General features: G+C 32.1%; 3 protein-coding genes across 4 annotated transcripts; 2 read left to right on the forward strand and 1 right to left on the reverse strand.

Moving 5' to 3' along the window:
- The first annotated feature begins 5,441 nt into the window (after positions 1 to 5,441).
- LOC101215661 lies at positions 5,442 to 8,771 on the forward strand. The gene is made up of 2 exons (XM_004137599.3): positions 5,442 to 5,707; positions 8,257 to 8,771. The coding sequence occupies exons 1-2, from the start codon at positions 5,626 to 5,628 to the stop codon at positions 8,484 to 8,486; spliced, it is 312 nt and encodes a 103-aa protein (XP_004137647.1). The 5' UTR covers positions 5,442 to 5,625; the 3' UTR covers positions 8,487 to 8,771.
- A 3,777-nt stretch (positions 8,772 to 12,548) lies between these two features.
- On the forward strand, positions 12,549 to 15,556 carry LOC101215904 (phosphatidylinositol-glycan biosynthesis class F protein). Of its 2 annotated transcripts, XM_004137600.3 has the most exons (8): positions 12,552 to 12,864; positions 12,955 to 13,020; positions 13,122 to 13,164; positions 13,489 to 13,543; positions 13,978 to 14,026; positions 14,389 to 14,456; positions 14,611 to 14,719; positions 15,205 to 15,556. In XM_004137600.3, exons 1-8 carry the CDS (start codon positions 12,688 to 12,690, stop codon positions 15,313 to 15,315), a joined length of 678 nt encoding a protein of 225 aa, XP_004137648.1. In that variant the 5' UTR covers positions 12,552 to 12,687; the 3' UTR covers positions 15,316 to 15,556. The 2 variants fall into 2 exon arrangements, with proteins under 2 accessions (XP_031738426.1, XP_004137648.1); XM_031882566.1 differs by having other exon boundaries at positions 12,549 to 13,020.
- Positions 15,557 to 15,952: 396 nt separating this feature from the next.
- Positions 15,953 to 19,031, reverse strand: LOC101216149. The gene is made up of 6 exons (XM_004137601.3): positions 18,579 to 19,031; positions 17,976 to 18,233; positions 17,719 to 17,892; positions 17,505 to 17,611; positions 17,023 to 17,324; positions 15,953 to 16,821 (listed from the first exon to the last, which is right to left on the reverse strand). The coding sequence occupies exons 1-6, from the start codon at positions 18,708 to 18,710 to the stop codon at positions 16,244 to 16,246; spliced, it is 1,551 nt and encodes a 516-aa protein (XP_004137649.1). The 5' UTR covers positions 18,711 to 19,031; the 3' UTR covers positions 15,953 to 16,243.
- Positions 19,032 to 19,488: the final 457 nt, after the last annotated feature.

Here is a 19,488-nt window from a genome sequence, read left to right on the forward strand (position 1 = left end):
TTGCCTGAGCAACTTGTTGTTGATGCCACTGGAACAAAACATCTAACCTCATATTCCTCTATGGTACTACTGTAGGCTGCTGCTCAACCTTCCTTTTTCGTCCTGAAGTTGGCGTCGTCTCTGCAGCCTTGGCTAGCTCTAACCTCTCATGCAAACTCAAATCCACTACCATGTATAGTGCATCAGTCTGGGTAGCTGGTCTAAGGACTCAAACGAAACCCTGGATCTCCGACTTAAGGCCTCTAATAAATTTATCGGCTCTTTCAGCTTTGATCCTCACTAGCTCAGGTGCAAATAAGGATAACGTATCGAATTCCTGATCATATCCTCCACGGTCATATTGTCTTGCTCTAGCTTTAGGAACTTTTGGCACTTGGCATCTCTCACTGTAGCGAAGAAGAATTTGTCATAAAAGTTCTCCTTAAACTGCTCCCAGGTGATTTGACTCATATCTCCACCCAACATCCTCTCTGTGGACTCCCACTAGCCTCTGCCCCTGTTAATCAGTAAATATATGACGCACTGAACTTTTTGGTCTTTGGGGCACTTCATGTAATGAAAGATAGTCACCACCGAACTCAACCACATTTGCGCCTTGGTAGGGTCTGTCAATGATCCATCAAAAGTCCAAGGGTTATTCCTAAAATCCCAACTAGAGTCTGAACTCCTGAATAGGAGCTGTAGGATCGACAACTTGTAGAGCAGGTTGTCCTTCAAGTTGACCCTACCACCTCTATGAACACTTGTGATATTTTCCTAAATTCCACCACCAAAAGCCCCTTCCACCTCTACAAACATGCCCAAGATTCAACCTGCGACCTGGTAACATCATCCTTGCTATCCTTAAAAGCTTATTAGTGTGAAAGTTCACCCCACAAACCAACACGAGTCCAGCCACCAAAAAGGAAGGTGCACCTTGTTAGTATATGTATTAACTTTTAAATCTTTTTTAAATCTTTCTTAACATTACTTCCATGTCCTCAAGATCCCTCTTATTTAGATGTGATATCGGTTCATTCATGTCTCCCACCTAATCTCGGACGTTACAAATTTATTGATGATAATTGCTAACCAACTATCAATGATCACTTTTTGGTGACTATTATCGACCAACTTTTGTCGATTGTTGTTCGACAATTGTTGTCGACCAACTTTCTTCGACCGTTTTTCGGTGATCATTATCAGTCAACTTCCGTCAATTATTTTTCCACGACTATTATCGACCAAATACCAACAACCATTTTCGATAATTATCGTCGATTGACTTTCAATGAAATTTATGTTGACCTCTGATTATCATTTTACTGTGACTATCCCCGACCACCTCCAACTACCATCCTCAATGATTATTATCGAACTTCTGTCAAAATTTTCACAGAGAAATTTTTTATTATAATTTGAGATTATATATTTAAAAAAAACTTTTAGTATATAATAAATCAAGCAAATTTTTACTTAAAAACACCCTTGTTTTTAAGAAAACTTTTTAAAAAAATGTTTAAAGGAAAATTCATATTTTGGAAAACATTTTTTTCTTTAAAATTTCTTAATGGATTTTGGTTTGGCATTGTCTTACCTCTTAAAATAAATGATTTATTTGTACTTTTAAAAAGTAACTATAAAAAGGAAAATAATGTTGAATAGATTTTTATTTTACCGTAATTGGTAAATTAATATTAACATTGTGCAATTTAATAATACCAACTCAACTAGATTATTAATTCATTATTATTGTGTTGTTAATCAACGTATGATTTATCATATTATAACTATTCTCAAATTTTATATTATTTGAAGTGCATCTAGTTTTATTTATCTAAATTATTTGATAATTTTTTTAAAAAAATTATTAAAAGAATTGAATGATTAAAATTTAAGAATAAATGATAAGTTGATTTAACATGAGGAAGAATTTGAGATAAATTTTATGAAAGGTAACAAATGTTTGGAGAAGCTAAATCTAAAAGTTTGATATCATAATGTAATTTTCTTACTTTTGAATAGTAAATGGAAAGGTGATTGAACGTAAATTAACAAATAATTTGTTTTAGGTCAATATTTTTCTATACTTTTTATATTTACAACACATGAGCAGCTTGAATATCTTTAGATCATACAAAATTGAGAGAACAAAAAACTATGGAGAATAAAAGATGAAAGGATAAATGTACACAAACTTTTACAAGAGTGAAAAGTCATTATTTCATATAGGTAGCAAGTTTCTTAAATCAATCACTAATCAAAACAACCGAACAACTTTAATTACCAACCAAACCCATAGACTAAAATTGGGAAAGTTTCAAGTTTTTGATCATGTCCTTGTTGGTTTACCTAGAGAAATTCAAGTTTGGGTTCCTTCTAAATCTAGCTATGTGACACTTTATTATTCTTGTATTTCTAAAGTCAAAGCCTAGTCTAATTTAGCTACCTTTTTGTCCTCACAATATTTAGATTTAATTAATTCACCAATACCTTTTAAGTCATGACTTTAATTATGAACAAAAACAGAGATAGAGGAATTGGAAACTAAATAAAATTTTAGATTTATTGAATTTTTTAGGTTAAGCTATTAATATTGAGATCCACACACATATAGATATATATATATATATTGAGATCTCCACACATAACCCTAAATAACCCTATGTATAATTATCGAAACAACAATAATATGTAAATCAATAACAAATATTTTATGGTTGCAAAAAATATCTTTTTAACTTTTCAAATTCATAATACCAATATGGACTACTGCTTAATATAAATAATAAATAAGAGATGTGTTCATTGTATCTAACAATAAACTTTTTGAAACGTAGGTATATATTTTGACCAAGTGGAATGGTTATTGTCCTTTACGTGACAATAATAGTAAATTTGTAATTTAAAAAAAAATGACCTACAAAAATAAAGAAGAGAGACTTTGATACTTAAATCAATAAGAAAAGTAAATAATAGAGAAGAAAATCAAAAGGTTCAAAAGTTCCGAGTTGTAGTTAACCAAGAAACTCTTCCCTCAAAAGTTCCGAGTTGTTTTTTGTTTACTACTTGACTTATTGAGTTTGAGTGTGCTAAGGGTAGAGATATTCATTTAACCGCAAGAAATCCTCGAATACACAAAATATGGAGAGGGAGGGGGATTATTCATTTAACCGCAAGAAACCCCAACCCTGCCTCAAAAAAAAAAAAAACATGTATATATATACATATATACACATGAATAAACAATATATTTATTTATACTTATTTATCAAAAGTTAAAAAACAAAACAAAAGGGAAAACAATTCTCCATGGGGAACCCGATCCCCATGAGGAAATTTATGGGGACGGGGAGTGGCATCCCTGTCCCTACCCCGTCTATGGACATTTCTAGTGAAGGGTGCACTCTGTTTGGCATTTCGTTAAGGTCGGCCTTGTCGAGCACCCCAATTTAATTATACTTTGGGCCTACAATAATCACTTGGAGTGGGATATAGTGAGACATGTCCGGTTCGATATTTGATGAGGTTGAGACCAAGCACACTAGCTTGGGTAAAGGCACAAGCCATCCTTTTCCTTCTTAGACGATTTTGGTCCTATTTGATTCGAATTATGCTATCTTTTCGATTTTATTGTTCCATTTTCATCAAAGGTTGTTTATGTCATTTGATCCAAAAGTTAAAGAAAAAATGAAATTAAACTCAATTGATGTTAATGTTTAAATATATTTTAAAATGAATAATCTACGTTAATTTCTTTTAATATTGTTTACCGTTAAAAAAAAACTTGTTGTGTATATATATAATAAAATTTGTGGCTATTATTATTGTTTAAAATTTGTATAGTTAGAAAAGAAGTTTATTATATAGAATTCATACAAAAACGACTTTAATTATTTATTGTAATCCGATTAAATCATAATTAAAAGTATGAATAAAATGATAAAATATCATGTGCACCTGTCGAGAACTACTATAGGTAACTAAAGGTTTGAATTGAAAACCCACCTAAGATTCATAAACTTTTTATATATATGTATACAAGTTTATATTTGACAAAATTTCTTTATATAATTTTTTAATATTTATCCTAGTGTTAGAAAAGCAAAATGATATTAAAAATTTAAAAATATACTAACTTGAAATTGGGTATTTTCTTTAAGAAAATTGAATTGGCCACTTGATGGAGTATAAAGTGAATTAAGTTTTGCTTAACATTCAATGTAAAGTAAAGCCTACTTTTATGGCTTATGCTCATAGTAACCGTTTATGCTTTTAATTTCTTTAATATAAAGGAATTTAAAGAAAGTTGCAAACTTTTCAAATTTTCGATGAATCAATAAATTAATTAATCCAAACCTTTTCTCTTTTCTACTAACTTGAAATTGGGTATTGATGCTCTCAGCTTCCCATTTTTATTTTTATTTTTCTGATTTCAACGTTAATAGTATAATCAAAATAAAGAATTACGAAACTCCTAAATAATAAAACTCTCTTAAATGTTATTTGATCTGTGGTTTGAATTTTTAAGAATTATTTCAAAATGTTACTCTATGAATTTTTTTTTTAATTTTAGTTTTGGAGAAGTATTAATTTGTCTTTTTATTTGGGAATAAAGCTTAATTTAATGAGATTAAAACAGGCTTGCTTGATTAATTTGCCAAACAATATTCAAAAGTTGAATAACTATTCAAATATTTCATCTCAAAACATGTTGGAAACTAATTTTGAAATGCCTAAAATTTTAAAATCACTTCAAACAAAAGTGATTTTGTTATACAAAAGATGATATGAATATTAAAAAAAAATAACATGGATTTTGCACTCTTAAATATGAGTAAATGATTTTAATTAATATATATGATAAAAGTGATTTCAAATAATTGTAAATGATTTTTATTTGATGTTTTTTGTTAATTCTTTTTTAATAATGACAGAGGTATTTTTTAGTGTTGGCTATCAAATATGTAAAGTAAAATTTTGTTAGCTTATTAAAAACAATGGTTGTTTCAACTATATATAGATTCTTTTTTTTTTTATTGAGTTATGTATGACTTTGTTTTTCGTGATTGCAGTTTTAGTTTTAGTTAGGTTTGTGTTAAATACCTTTTGGATATATACACAACTAACTAAAACAAATGAAAGTGGATGTGGAATATAAAACTTAGGTCTAACTTGACTGACGTAGATTAGTATTATAAACAGAAATTATATTATAATAATTAACCTGAGAAATTAATAATGGAAGTCTTAATCATAAAAGGAAAAGTACTGTATTAAAAATAAAATTTATTCCTCTTCAATTAGCACACACAGATTAAGAAATACAAAAACAATAGATTAATTAGATTTAATTAAAAAAATTGAAGAAATTTTTAATTTAATTTAATTATTTGGTCACGTGTCGGTGGACTTCTTTCATACTATATAACAACCTCTAATAATTGTTAACATTTCCATTCCTTTCTTCTCTCTAAAAAGGAAAAACATCTCGTGGTTTTTGTGGGTCTAATACTCACAAAATTAATCCTCCTATTTCTTTTTTTTGTTCTTGTGGGCGGTGGTCGGCCGGTGAGTCTGGCTGAGTTAGGTGTTGGACTCGGCGGTGGCGGCGGCGGCGGAAGATTGAAATTTAAAGGTTGTATTATGGGTTTTTGGCATCAGATGATTTTTCCGGTACGGCGGGTTTGGCTCGCCGTTTATGGCCGTCTAAAAGCTCGTAGAAATGGTCAGTGGTTTTCTCCAACTCCTTGCATCCTCCGTACACTATATTTGTTTTTGTTTTTCATTTTAATTTGTTTAATTGTGTTTTTTAAATTCAATTAGGGAATGAAATTTTAGCTTAGTGTTCTTGAATAATTTTTATTTTTATTTAATAGGATTTTGACTTATTTGATATTCATTGAAAAATAAAAAATAAAAAAGAATTTGATATAAAGTCAGAAGTGTAGAGCATAGGGTCTAATTTTTAAAGGCGAATACACTCTAGGAGTAAGGATATTAGGTACAAAATGAGCCTAAAACTAAATCAATTTGGAAATTAGAGATTTAATAATTTCGAATCCTACATGTTGTAAAAATAAAAATAAATTAATTAAAAATTTTAAGGTTGAACATTGAAGTCTAGCGTTTCATATATTCTCATTCGTCAATACTATCTTACTGTAAAATAATAATAAAAAACACTTTTTAAAGTTCATAAACTAGAATTGGAATTAATGTATAGTTTACACTCATTTTGCAGTTTTTTTTTATAAAAAAAATTGAGGTTGGTATTTTTTTTTTTTCATCATCTTATTGATTTTTTTAAAAAAATATGATTAGAAGGTATAAGTAAACGAACTACATGAATTTTTTTTCAAAAAAAATCTCATTTTATCGGAGCATGCTTTCTCTCGTTGATATTTTTCACAAATTAAAAAGACCTCATATGAAATATTACATCTTAATTCTCATTAAATTTTGTTCTTTCATTGCAACTTTCATGGATTGGAAATTATATATATATATATATATATATATATATATTGAAAATCTTGGACGATATAAAATTAAATTCTAGATGCAATGATTAAAAACGGACATTAAAGATTTGGTTTTTGAATGAAATCATAAAGCAATTAAATTTCAATAAAAAGAAGTTAATATATATGTATATATATATATTTAATATTGTAAGAAATAACCATCAGTTTCTTCTTTAAATTTATAAACTTATTTAATAAAAAGAATAAATTATCTAAAAAGGTAGAAGACACGTCAGCGATTAAATGGGTTTATAGTTGAAATTCCTTGAAGTCGGTAGAAGATTAAGTTCTAATCATAATTTAATTGAGTTTAATTAAGGACATTCTAAACAAATAATAATATTCATAAATAATAATAAAATTTAAGCGTGGGAAAAGATCCACTAAACCAACTTTCACTTTAGAAGGAAAAAAAAAAAAGTAGCTCCTAACAAATTCCTATAAAAAGATTTATAAATTCTTTAATTTCTTCTTATATATATCGTTAGTTATTATTATCCTTATTTTAATTTCTTGAACCAATTTTCTATTGTCACGTGGATGAAACACCTTTTTCATTTAAAAAGTTTATACTTTCTTAAATAAAAAAAAATGAACGAAAAAATTTAATTGGGTGGATAAAAAAAACTACCAATCTAATAATTCACCATAATTAGACATGTTCATTATCTCGTAATAACTCCTAGTTAAATCTCTTATATTAATAACTAACTCGACTACATGCTTTTATCAAATAAATTTGAAGAGTTAGATTATTATCCTAAATAAAGATTCTTAATATTAATTAATTTAAAAAAATGAAGTAAAAATTTGGACATGGTGAGAATTTAGATTAATGAAGGGAAGTAAGTTGAATAGAGGTGGATTGGATAAACATCTCTTTCACACAAAGCAGAAAAAAAGGATGCCTCCAAGTCACAGAGCATTGTCAATGGCAATAAAGAAGAGGTGAGACTCAACATCAAAAATCACCCTCTTTAATTTCTTTTTGCTTTTCCAAATTACAAATTAAGATGCTTCCAACATGGAATCAGGTTCATATGGCTCACCCTTTTGGACCACTTCTCTTTGTTGGCCATCTAATTTTTTAGCTCCTAATTTATTTAATTTACTTAAACTTTATTTATTTATTTTTTTGTGGGTTTTTTTATTATTATTATATAACATATATTTGTGAATTTTTCAATATTAGAGTTTTATATAAATTAATTTTTAATTTTTAATTCAATCTCCATTGGGTGCTGCCTTTTGTTTGGATTAGAGGACACTTAGGTAAGATTTTTAAATTTAAAAAAAAAAAAACGGTGATTTTTTTGTTTTTCACTAACGAAAAAAATGTTAAATTTAACTTTGATTTCTATGATTCGAAGGTATTTTGTTTTTTATAGTTTGCAATTAGAATTTAGCCTACATTGTTGTTCGGGTGGTCAAAATATGACTTTCACTTTAAATTCTAGATTAGTCAATACTACCAAGATGGGTGATAATATCGTAAACTAACATAGATAAACTGAGTTTTTGCACAATTTTTGTTACTCCTTGAACATAACCTATATATATAGACACATAGCTAGGTTCATGAATCCGATCATAAAAGAATCAACGTAGAAAGCAAAAGAATTGGAACGAAAATCTTACAATGTTACCCTAAAGGATAAAAATATATGTTTTTAATTATTGTACGAATGCTTTAATTAATAGTTCATGCATATTGTTGTAATATAATTCTTATGAAACTTTGGTTGAACAGATGAAGGACTGTTGAAGCTTCATGATGACGTAGAGACTTGTGGATATCAAGATGTAAAGGTTATGTGGGAAATCCTAAGGAGATCAGAAGCTGAATTAATAAATCATCATCAAATGAGGCGCAAACACAAGCCATTTTGGAAGGCTTTGGTGTGGTCTAACCATAACTCTAACTCATCCACTAATATACCTAAAATGACCAATTTTCCAACTTTTAGCCCTATTTCATAGGGATAATACAAAGTTCATGTGTACTACCTCCCCCTCTCATAAAATGCCTCAAACAAATAAATGTGAAAATGATCTCGAAGTTGCTGTATCTTTTAACTTTGGCACTTTTAGGCCAAATTGTGTCTAGAGAAAGTGAATTGTTGTAAATAGAAATAATAACAATTGCTTCTAAAAGGTTTCCAAGAAAGAAAGAAAAAAAAGCTCAAATTAATGCTTGGGAGTTGTGTGAGAAACAATCCTCTTCTTTTCACTTTTGTTAAAAGGTGCATGCATTATACCATTTAATTATAATGTCTTTGAGGAGCAATCTCATCCCTAATTTCTTTTTTCTCTCTATTGGAGTACTCGATATTTATAATCTAAAAAATCATGACTAGACCTTTTTGTTGTAAGATAGTGAAATATGGGAGTTAGAAAAGATATAGTTTGGATAGAATAATAGAATCAAGAAGCTTTAACAATTTTAAGACGGGTGGTTTTCTTTACAATATATTATGAGATGAGATTGAAGAAAAATGAGTGGTTTGACCTAAAAGTAATTGTTAACACAAATCTAGGTAAGAAATACTCACACCTCTTGTACATGCTTGGGGGTATATTTGTTTATTTAAAATAAGAGATGATCCGTGCAAAAGAGCAATCTAGGTTAAAAGTGATCAATATAAGTCTTAACCTAAATTCACTCTCAATGCTACCTATTTAGTTTAAGACGTACGTATAAGTTGAACACTCAAATCCAAAGTATAATCTATGTTGCCTCAAATTTGCATCCATCTTCCCATTGGGCAATGTTGGATATTGGGCATGGGCAATACTTCAAATAAATTAAGAATAAAAATAACAAGGTCAAGAAAATAACAAAGGTTTGGACAAAAGATAACATCATATACACTCGATGGGGTCTTGGGGAGAGGGTTAGTTCAAGTCAAAGTTCAAATTAACCTAATCAGTCTCGACCTTGACCAAGGCCAATGCCAAGGTCAAGGTTGAAGAGCAACCCCTAGCAAAATAGCTAACTCAAGGTATTGCACGCTAAGAACAAAATGGGATTACGAAAAGATGTTTGGTCTTGACCTTGGCCCTCAACCAAACCATGAAACTAAGCATCCCCTTTGACTCGGTAGGCTAGATGATTATCTAAAGAAATTATAAAATTTTATTCTCATAACAGCTTAGATCAATCATATCTATAAATATATCATAGCTAGCTTCATATGTGGTAACTTGAATGATGCCTTCCAGACTCTCTAGGCTTCCACACTCTTTCACTCTCTTACTTAAGTAAAGTGTAGGTGAAAAACACCACATCATTACAAATAACCACATTAACTACAAGAAATATGACTTTTAGTGATTAATCCGAAAATGTTGCAAAGTTAGAATCGAGAACACATTTTCACTCAAAAACCTGCAACGACAATATGTAAAACGTGACGAAATTGATGGATCCATGCACATGGAATTGCCCTAATATATGAAGATTCGAGAATAATTTGCCCCATCATCGTGGACCCACTCCATGGCGTTTATCGATCTTTTGATCCATCGATTTGGCCCCTTATGGTTGACTTTATCAATTAGCTTTTATAGTTAAGGCAAAATAACATATATACTTCTATTAGAATGACTCATGATAATTCCTTTCTAGTTAAGTACGTAGCCACATTTTTACCCAAACCAACATTCTAGATTCTTCTATCTACTTAAAAGGTTGTATATGTACACATAAATGATATTGATAACAAACACAGACTAAGCATTACAATCATATTTGAAGCTAGAGTGTGTTACTTATTTTAGATGGGAATATGAAGAATCAGCAAATAGAAAAAGTGTTCACATGGACAATAGCACATAAAAGAGGGACACTGACACTACTACAAATTTGGTCTTTCTTGACCCACACAAATTTTGAATTCTTGATGGACATGGCAAAGGACCATATTTTTTTTTTTTTTGATATATTATTTATCTTAGCAGTCATGTTGTCAAGAAAAGTCCCCTATTTTTTTTGAAGAAATACGAAAAAACGTTAAAAAAAATGTAAAAGTTTTATTTTCTTGATGGACAAAGTTTCCTTAGTTTTGTTGATGGTTAACAAACGTCAAGAAAAACTATGTCTCGATGGACAATAAACATCAAAGATAAAATATTAGTTGATTGATAATGACCATAAAGTTAGATAGGTTTTTTTTTATGGACGAGGCTCATTAAGGAATGAATGTTTTGGATTTCTTGATGGTTTAGAATTTTCTTGATGAGTCTAGGGTTTCTTGATGACAAAAACAACAACAAAAAAGATCGTGTGCAAGATTTATAAAAAATAATAATATCTTGATGGGCATTGCCCATCAAGGAAAAAATTTATAATTATGAGTTTAGGATAAGATCATGGGCAAAAACCATTAAAAAATGATATCTTGATGGACATTGGCCATCAAGAAAAACTATTTTCTACAAAGCACGAAATTTGGACCCTCGTTAACGGGTGCAGAAAACACTATATTCATCAATAATATTTTTAAAACTTTACTATTTTTTTTCCAATTATTAGTCTATACATCAATAATACAATATTACTTTTTTTAAAGTTAACGGTTATAATTATAATTAGATTGAAATTAGTGACTTTATCAAAATTAAATTAGTTATTGTGTTCAAATTGAATGAGTCGAATTGAAAGTTTGTAATTTAGGATTTTTAAAATTTGTAGATGTTGTAGAACATAAGCTTGGCTCAACTGACACTTGTATATATCTATGAATTGTTTAAAAATTTGGATATCAAAGTTACAATTTTTCACCAAATAGAAAAAAAAATTATTACATGTTTTGGTTTTCAGTTTTCTTGATGAGCAAAAAACATTAAAGTCTTCTTTCTTGACGGTAGACCACCATCAAAAAAGAGATTTTGATGACATGTTTTGACCATCAAGAAAACTAGTTGATCAGAATTTCTTGATCTCTACCTACTTGATGAGCAAAAACCATCAAGGTAAGACATTTGTTACGTGTTTTATATATCAAAAAGGCCAAATTTATAGTAGTGTGAAGACCCCTAAACGTGAAAACTACACTCTTCAATTCAAATTTGAATCTTATGGAGGATATAGTAGACCCTTTGTAATTAAGTATGGATTAGTGTGAACACAGAAGGGTAAGTGTGATTTTTTAAAAAAACTTTTGTGTATTAGTGTTGAACTAAACCAGTTTGATATCATAATGAGTAGAATTTTGAGTTTTCTACCGGCTATTTTGATCTAAAATATAAATTTTGATGAGTAGGATGTTTCCTTTCCCAATGACATAAGAAGTTCTATGAAAGTGCTCTCCTACTTTGAGAGTTAAGCAATTCAATGCATGTAGTATCAAAAAAAGAGTAATATAGATATAATGTTATATCTTCAATTCAACGATAGTTTAATTGACATATAAGAAGTGCGTTAGTATTACGAGGTTTGTGATTCGAATTTCCTACCTCTAATTACAATGTATATAAGTAAAACCACTAACGACTCATATTATCAAGTTATATGTATAAACATTTTATTTTTATGATTGTGTAGCTTAGATCATGTAGCAATAGAAAAGTGTGGATTCAAGTAAAACTTATCAAAATTTGTTTAGTTTCCTAAAAACTTCAAGTTGAGGATTCAAAAGAAGACATTAAGATTTTTCAAACTTAATTCTTTCACTTAGAAAATCCATAGACCCAAACACTTAGAATTAGATAATGGTTCCAACTTTAGGAACATGCAGTACATATTAGTTTGATAAATTTGTAACCCTTAGACCTAAAAGAAAGCCAGGAGTGAAAATTCAGAAGTGTAAGTATTGAAATATGGACAATTCATCCCTTTCTTTTACCAAAAAGACAATACACAGTAAAAGATGATTTAGTTGATTTATTTAGATACATAGCAAAATTTTAATTTTCATTGTAATAGATTGCATCTGTCGCTTTAGCATTTTTTTTTCCCTTAAAACTTATTTACCAATGTGAAATTAAAATGGAGAGACGAAATGAAAAGTAACTAAAAAAAGGGTAAAAAGAGACTAAAAGAAAAAAGCATTTCCCAAGAGAAAAATGAGTTTTGGTATTTACAAACACACCTTCAGGCACTCCATTTCCCTCTCTCCGCTCACCTTCATCAAGATTTTGCATTGGGCGTTTTCCGTTTGAGCTTTAAGAAACTACAGCAATGGAGATGGAGAAGAAAGAGATGGCTTCTACATCCTCCACTCCCATTTCAATTCCAGAGGCCTTCTTCCTCCACCTTATCTCCGCCCTAGCCCTAGCCCTAGCTTTCTGGATTGCTCATTACATCTTCTCTACCCATCTCATCTCCGATCCTTCTCTTACTCTCTTCTTGATTTTGGTACTTCTCTCAATTCCCTTCATTTTCATCCTTCTTTTCCATTCTACTCCCTGCAATTTTCTTTCATTTTTCTTCTTTCTCCCTCTCCAGGTCGTTCAATCTCCCATTGTGATTCTTCTCTACAGCCGGTATCGTACGGACCGACACCAATGCTCGGTATAATTCTTCACTCTCTTAGCTAATATATACGTTCATGAGAAAATTAAACCAAATATCTGATCATGAAAACTTGGACTGTGTTCTTTGTGAATTTGCAGTACTTCAAAGCTGTGGCACGAGGATTGCTTGGGCTCCCTGCTGGTTAGTTGGAGAAAACTCATTCCACTTCCCTGCTTTTGATTTTCATTCATTTAATTACTGTTTGATGTTGTTCATGTAATTAAGTATTTTGAGGACTGAAATTCTGAATACGAAGATCATATACCTTTAATTTTCTTAAGTACTTCACACAATTTGTATGGCTCATGTCAAATATGGTGTCGTGAGAGTTATTGGACAGGAGGAAAGATTCTAAATGTAGCTATAGACTCTTTTCTTTTTTTGCTTTTTCATATTGATGTATAGTGGTTTGGTTCTTTTTACTGAGCTTGTAATAATTGGATCTATCTGCCGTTTATTATGCAGGTGCTATTATTAATGCTTTTGGAGCAATAGTTCTAGGCGCTCCTATTGGTGCTCAGTACGTGAATTAGTGTCTCAAAAGCTATATTTTTTATCTCCCGTGGATTACAAATTTTGAATATTATGGTTTGAATGGAAAATTTAATCCAGAATTTGTCCTACAAATAAATCCTCTCTGTTATAGCTGGTATTTTGTCACCAACCATTTTATGGGAACACTACTTTTCCTTTTTATCACCAACTCTTTTATGGGAACGCTACTTTTCCTTTTTCTTTCAATCAAATTTGTGAAAAAATCATTTGGAATTTTACTTGGGAAGAAGATTAATTGAAGGTAGCGTCATTAATCGTAGCTGATTGTTTTATGATTTTAAACATTGATTCTGCTCACGTCTAAAATTTCCCGAGGTTGAATCATGATGGTCATTAATAATACATTGGATAACTTGTGTGTCTTTGTGTACATGCTCTGAGTACTTCTCCTTGGCACAGATATTTCTTGAAGACCCTTAACTGGTCACTTGTGATGTCATTGTTCAATGTAAGCAAGCAATTAAGACAATTCCTTTGATGGGTATATATCTAATTATATTGTTTTAAGTTTTTCCATCTTTCAGAAACATGTACTCTTTTCATTGGCTATTGTCTTGGATCCTTAAGATGGAAAGTGAGACCTCTAACGACGGGAATTTAAGAATATTGGATGGTTAATGAAAATGGAGCTTTTCTCATATTTAGTCATTCTTATCAGTTTTCTTTTCAATGTCATTCTCTTTGTATTAAAATTCCAGGGTAGATGTAATACTGTGTTAGAAAGCAGATTTCTTCATGACTTCAACTTCACACATTGGTATAGATGTGTTAGTCCTTTAATGGTTGTGTTTCTTGTTGGTGTTCTTATAGATTGTGCCTTCAGCATGTGTCTTCGGTTCATCGTGGATAGATTGGCAGCGCCTATTTGCTTACACAAAGTATGCCTCCAAACATATTCTATCTTCCTTCTCTCAGTCTGTTCTTTTAATGTATTCTTTTACTTGCAAGATATTTAGTCAACATTTAATAAGGTAAATACAAAATTTATAATAAAATGTTTATGTGGAGGTAGTGAACGCTTTGCAATTGCAGGCCAATTGGAACTATTGATCACATGATATGCATCCCAGCACATGGTGCCATTATTGGAGCGTGGTTTGGTGCATGGCCCATGCCACTTGATTGGGAAAGGCCATGGCAGGTACTTGTTCTTCATACAGCATTGCATGTCAAAGCTCAATGACATCCAATAATGTGAATTAGCAGTCTCTGGTTTAGACTTAAATTTACAATATTGCATGATTAAGGCATTCAAATAAAAAATGGTGAAAGTCAAGTCCGCTTATGAATGTAGCAATAGTAACCTATATGATTGTGTCTAGCTTTTGTTGGATCTATTCGTGATTTCTAGGCATCCAGAGAAAAAAGAATGAGTCAAGTTTGCTCATCTCAAACTTGTGAACTTGCACTCAGACGACCTGTCCACCAAAAGTAATAATTTGATAGACATTTTACCATGTCCCCATGGTTTTATATCGAATTCAAATAAGATATTAATATTTGGTGTCAATTTATGTCTCCCTTTCCCTAGACATCATTTCCAACTCTAGTGCTCCCAATCTTGAAGGTCTTGGATTTCTCGCATCTATGTGAACTATATTAAACACAGATTACTTTAATATGCAGGAATGGCCAATTTGCGTGACTTATGGGGCAATACTGGGCTACTCAATTGCAATGGCAGCATCCTTGGTTCTCTCACACCAGAGGGGCTTGCAGCATGTTAAAAGAGACTAACTACCCAGTATTCTTTTCTAGGTAGATTAGAAAATTTCAATCACACGATGCTCCGTTTTAGAACTTCTAACCATTCATTTTCTTTTTAACATCTATCAAGACACATGCGCTGTTTCTTTGCAGCCATGTTACAATACTGCACGAAAACCTCCTTTTTTCTCCCAATGGGGACTTCTACATGTGAATTGTCTCTCAATATAATATGGTGTGCTAAAATGTGTAGATATTTTTTTTCCTTTTACACTGATCATGAAGACCTGTGTTGCCCCTTTTTGGCCACCGAAAGGGAAATGGAATACGTTTCATTCCATTCCCTACCCCACAAAAGATGGATAAGGAGGGGGAAAAGAAAAAGATGAAATCCATTAGATGCTAGAAAGAAAAAGACATTCTTCTAGGACCCCTTATCATTTGTGAAGTGATTCGACAGAGCCCATTGCGGCTTGTCTGGATCCATCCCCCCAGCTCAAAATTGCCAAAATTCTGAACAATATTAGAACTTCCACCTGTTAAATTTCTCAGGCCTACCTACCGCACTCTCCCCTTGGCTTTGCCATCTGCAGTAAAAGTCTGAACAAGGCTACTATTTGTTTGCATCATATCCAAAGTTTGGTTCATTATAGGAGATATAATACGCTGGAGATATAATACGCTTGCCATGTAAGCTTTAAACATCAAATTTTGTTCATACAAAGTTCAAAACAAAGAAAGAGATGTTGGCTGTTAGTTGATACAGCTACTGAACTACATATATTTTTAAGCACCCTACCTACATATTTACAATAAGTTGACTTGTAAGGAGGGCACTGTTTATTCATCTACACAGTAATGGAACAGAGAAGGGTAGATTTTTCTGTTTCTTTTTTCTTTTCATTAGAGATCTGGTTTATGCTAGACTTTCTATTAACAAGATGAACCAAAACAAAGGTTATCTAGAACGATCATCAGAATCATCGAACAAGTTGAACAAAAACTGAGGTAGAGAAGCTATTCTGGGAAGATTAAGCAGCAGCTCACCAACGGAATCATTCCTCGACATTGCTATGTGCTTGCTCGATTGAAAGCCATCGTGTGCAGGTAAGCCTTCTCGACTCATAGTTTCATATTCTGATGCAGTAGTGGGGTAGGTGTTGACATCGAGGCTATTATTGGCAGCTTTGGTTTGCAAGGTCTTAGCCATACAAGAATCCTTTTGCAGAAGACAGCATAGGGAATTCACCCTGGACATGATAGTCTGCTCGTCTGAGTCGGATGGATTTTGAGAATCTCCAAAAAGATACTGTGTAATTCCCTCTAGGGCTTCTCTGCTTTGTTGGTTTTCTTCAGAAAACATAGAACCGTTGGGTGTCATCTGCTGTGATAGGCAGTGTTCAATATGATTGACAAAATCACTAACAGACATTGATGGCCGAATCCCAGGAACCATGACTTGATCCCATTTATTTAACAGTCTTGAACTTTCACATCCATCGTTTCTTAATTCCTCCGTCGCTTGAGCTTCCAACCCTAAAATGTATTAATTGACAAAATCAGAATATTAGCAAAGATAAGGTTAATTGTCAGCTTGAAGATAAAGAATGTCTAGAGGGATGGAAAGCCTGTAGGCGCATCTTTCTAGTTCCTATACTTTCAATAGTTCTATTAATTGGAGATTGTCATATTTGAGAGTGATAAGTCATACAAATTTAAAATATACATGCATTTTACCTGAATTAGGTGATGGAGATTGCTCAGAATATTCTTCAGAAGCACCCGCAAGACATTCATGTTCTTTAACTGAGGAAGGTGATTGAGTTCCCGATGGTGACACCATACCTAAACTAAAGAAAGTAGGTCCCTCCTTCAAATCAACTCCTTCTTTGGATTCATTTGAACCATTGGTTTTAAAATAAGGACATTCTAACACGATATCTGGTTGCTGGCTTAGAAAGTTGAGACGAGGATCGCAGCGTACAAGCTTCTCAAAATGCTTGTTTAACAAGCCTTGTGAACATTGCAGGAAATGCCTTCTGCAAAAAAGTATACAATAAACCAAAATAGTAAGGATAAAATCGGATCAAGCTTAGCAGAGAAATACAAAAGTAGTTGGTATATTCTTGTTCAAGATTACGTTATTCAATTAAGTTAAGACGTCTCTTTCTATGGCTTTCATACCCAAAAGGCAGCATAAATAATATACACCAACACACCTATATCTGCTCGCTTCTCCACCAGTAAAGTCGGCTGTTGCTTGCCATAAAGTGTGTTTCTTAGGCTGTGGGTTTATTTCCCGAAAGAAAAGGGGCTGTCTCGCCAGCTACAAAAGAGAATCAAAACACCAAACGTGTAAAACATTTGAAAACAAGGTGGGAACTCCCACATAAACTTGATGAAGGAAAACAATGGGAAAAAGAAATGACTCACCACTACATCCAAAGTGCCGAGACCATCCTCGGGATAAGTCGCCTTCAAGGCGACGATATCCGACCATTGAATTTCTATCTTATTCTTAAGATTCCCATCTAGAAGCTCCCAAACCAACTTATGCTTTGCAAAATAACACTTGGCCACTAAATCTCCCTCATATCTTGACTTATACTGCAAATCAACACAACATTCTCACCATCAAAACCACCAAATTTAACAGTTTAGCTAAACTAGGGAAAGATATAAGTACGTACCTCCCAAGTACCAATCTTAAGAATCAAGGCAGGGAAATTAGAAGCCTTGAGTTTGTCTGCAGTAGTAAAAGCATTGCCTCCCTTCTGATCCTTTTTGCTCAAACTATCTAATTTTGCAGTTTCTTGAGATAGTTTTGCTTGAATCAAATCCAATAAGGAAGGACTCTTTTTTAGGCTTAAACCCAATGGGCTTGGCTCGTCTAGAGGATTGTACGGACTGGATGATAAAGGAAACGCATTGGCTTCTGATGTCCATCTCTGGATATTCAAAACACAAATTCAGAAAATATGAAACCCTAATTTGAGAAGAAAGAAGAAGAATCAACACAACTAGAAACATACTAAATATCATACAGATACTCCGTTTATTGGTAATCACACCATAGAAGAACCAGAAAGAAACAGTTCCTCTAAGAACAAATATATGATGGATTAAGGAAGAATAAGAAAGGGTAAACTAATGAAGTTGTTCCCAATCCCTTTCTATTGGCGAAAATTAATGTCGAAGGACCATAATTTTCCTACATTTTGGGAACTTGATTAGCGAATTCAGAGTAAAGGAACAAAATCAATAGAGGAAAAAAGAGAAAATCAGAGGAATACCTCGGAGGAGAAGTCGGATTTGGATCGCTTATGAAATTGATCGAGAAGGTCTTCCAATGAATCCTCAACCTCTTTCTTCAGCCTCTTGGCGGTCGGAATCTTCTCCGTCCCGGAATTCATCAGCTGAACCATTAAGCCGCCGGAAGGAAACAGAAAACAACGCTGATTCTTGAAAAACTCAGTCGGAAAGGAATCGTTCTCACTGAGTCAAACTAGAACGAGTCGGTAGGAAAGGAAAAGAAAATCGGCGGCGTAGAAGAAAAAAAAGGGACGGAGTGGGCAAATTGGAGGATGATTTGTTGTTGAAGAAGGGTAACGGCTACGTGGGGTTTCAACTGGGTGGAGGAAGAAGAGAAATGTCCCCCGTTGGAACTTATACAGGTTTTCCAGACGGCAAACGCAATTGACCTAATTACCCCCACCCCTAACCCTCCACGTCAGCTTCTCTTCCAGCCCATTCGGACTCCCCACTGGCATTCGCATACTCTCCCATTTTCCTTTTTTTTATTTTGTAAAACATTCTTAAATAGTAGTCTTCAGTAATATGGTCCATGAAAGAAAATAGTCTTGGAAATACAACTAAAAAATTAAATTTAGAAAATAGTCTTGGAAATACAAGTAAAAAATAAAATTTTGTTTCTTTGAAAAAATGAAAATATTAAAACGTAGATTGAGAATTATTTGATTTTAAAACTGTATTAGTTCCCTCATTTATTTAGTATTACTTTTTAGATTATGTTTCGAAACACTGAGTTAGTTTGAATTGAAAAAATAGTAGTTATATTTAAAAAAATGTTTTGATTGAGTAGAGGAAAATAGTTGTTATAGGAGTAGTTAAGAGTAATTTTGGATGATTGTAAAAAGAAAAAGAAGAGGGAGAGAAATTAAATGTAAATGGGTGGTGGTAAAG

This window comes from Cucumis sativus, chromosome 3 (genome assembly GCF_000004075.3).
Source record: "Cucumis sativus cultivar 9930 chromosome 3, Cucumber_9930_V3, whole genome shotgun sequence".
NCBI classification, from domain to species: domain Eukaryota; kingdom Viridiplantae; phylum Streptophyta; class Magnoliopsida; order Cucurbitales; family Cucurbitaceae; genus Cucumis; species Cucumis sativus.

Bases quoted from the DNA above. Each gene is read 5' to 3' on its own strand.
- LOC101215661 (XM_004137599.3), top strand. From the start codon at position 5,626: ATGGGTTTTTGGCATCAGATGATTTTTCCGGTACGGCGGGTTTGGCTC. The intron at 5,708-8,256 runs GTCAGTGGTTTT...TTGGTTGAACAG, and splicing joins TCTAAAAGCTCGTAGAAATG to ATGAAGGACTGTTGAAGCTT.
- LOC101215904 (XM_031882566.1), top strand. From the start codon at position 12,688: ATGGAGATGGAGAAGAAAGAGATGGCTTCTACATCCTCCACTCCCATT. The intron at 13,165-13,488 runs GTTAGTTGGAGA...TTTATTATGCAG, and splicing joins ATTGCTTGGGCTCCCTGCTG to GTGCTATTATTAATGCTTTT. The intron at 14,027-14,388 runs GTAAGCAAGCAA...GTGTTCTTATAG, and splicing joins TTGTGATGTCATTGTTCAAT to ATTGTGCCTTCAGCATGTGT.
- LOC101216149 (XM_004137601.3), bottom strand. From the start codon at position 18,710: ATGGTTCAGCTGATGAATTCCGGGACGGAGAAGATTCCGACCGCCAAG. The intron at 17,612-17,718 runs GTGAGTCATTTC...TCTCTTTTGTAG, and splicing joins TCGGCACTTTGGATGTAGTG to CTGGCGAGACAGCCCCTTTT. The intron at 17,325-17,504 runs GTGTGTTGGTGT...ACTTTTTTGCAG, and splicing joins GGAGAAGCGAGCAGATATAG to AAGGCATTTCCTGCAATGTT.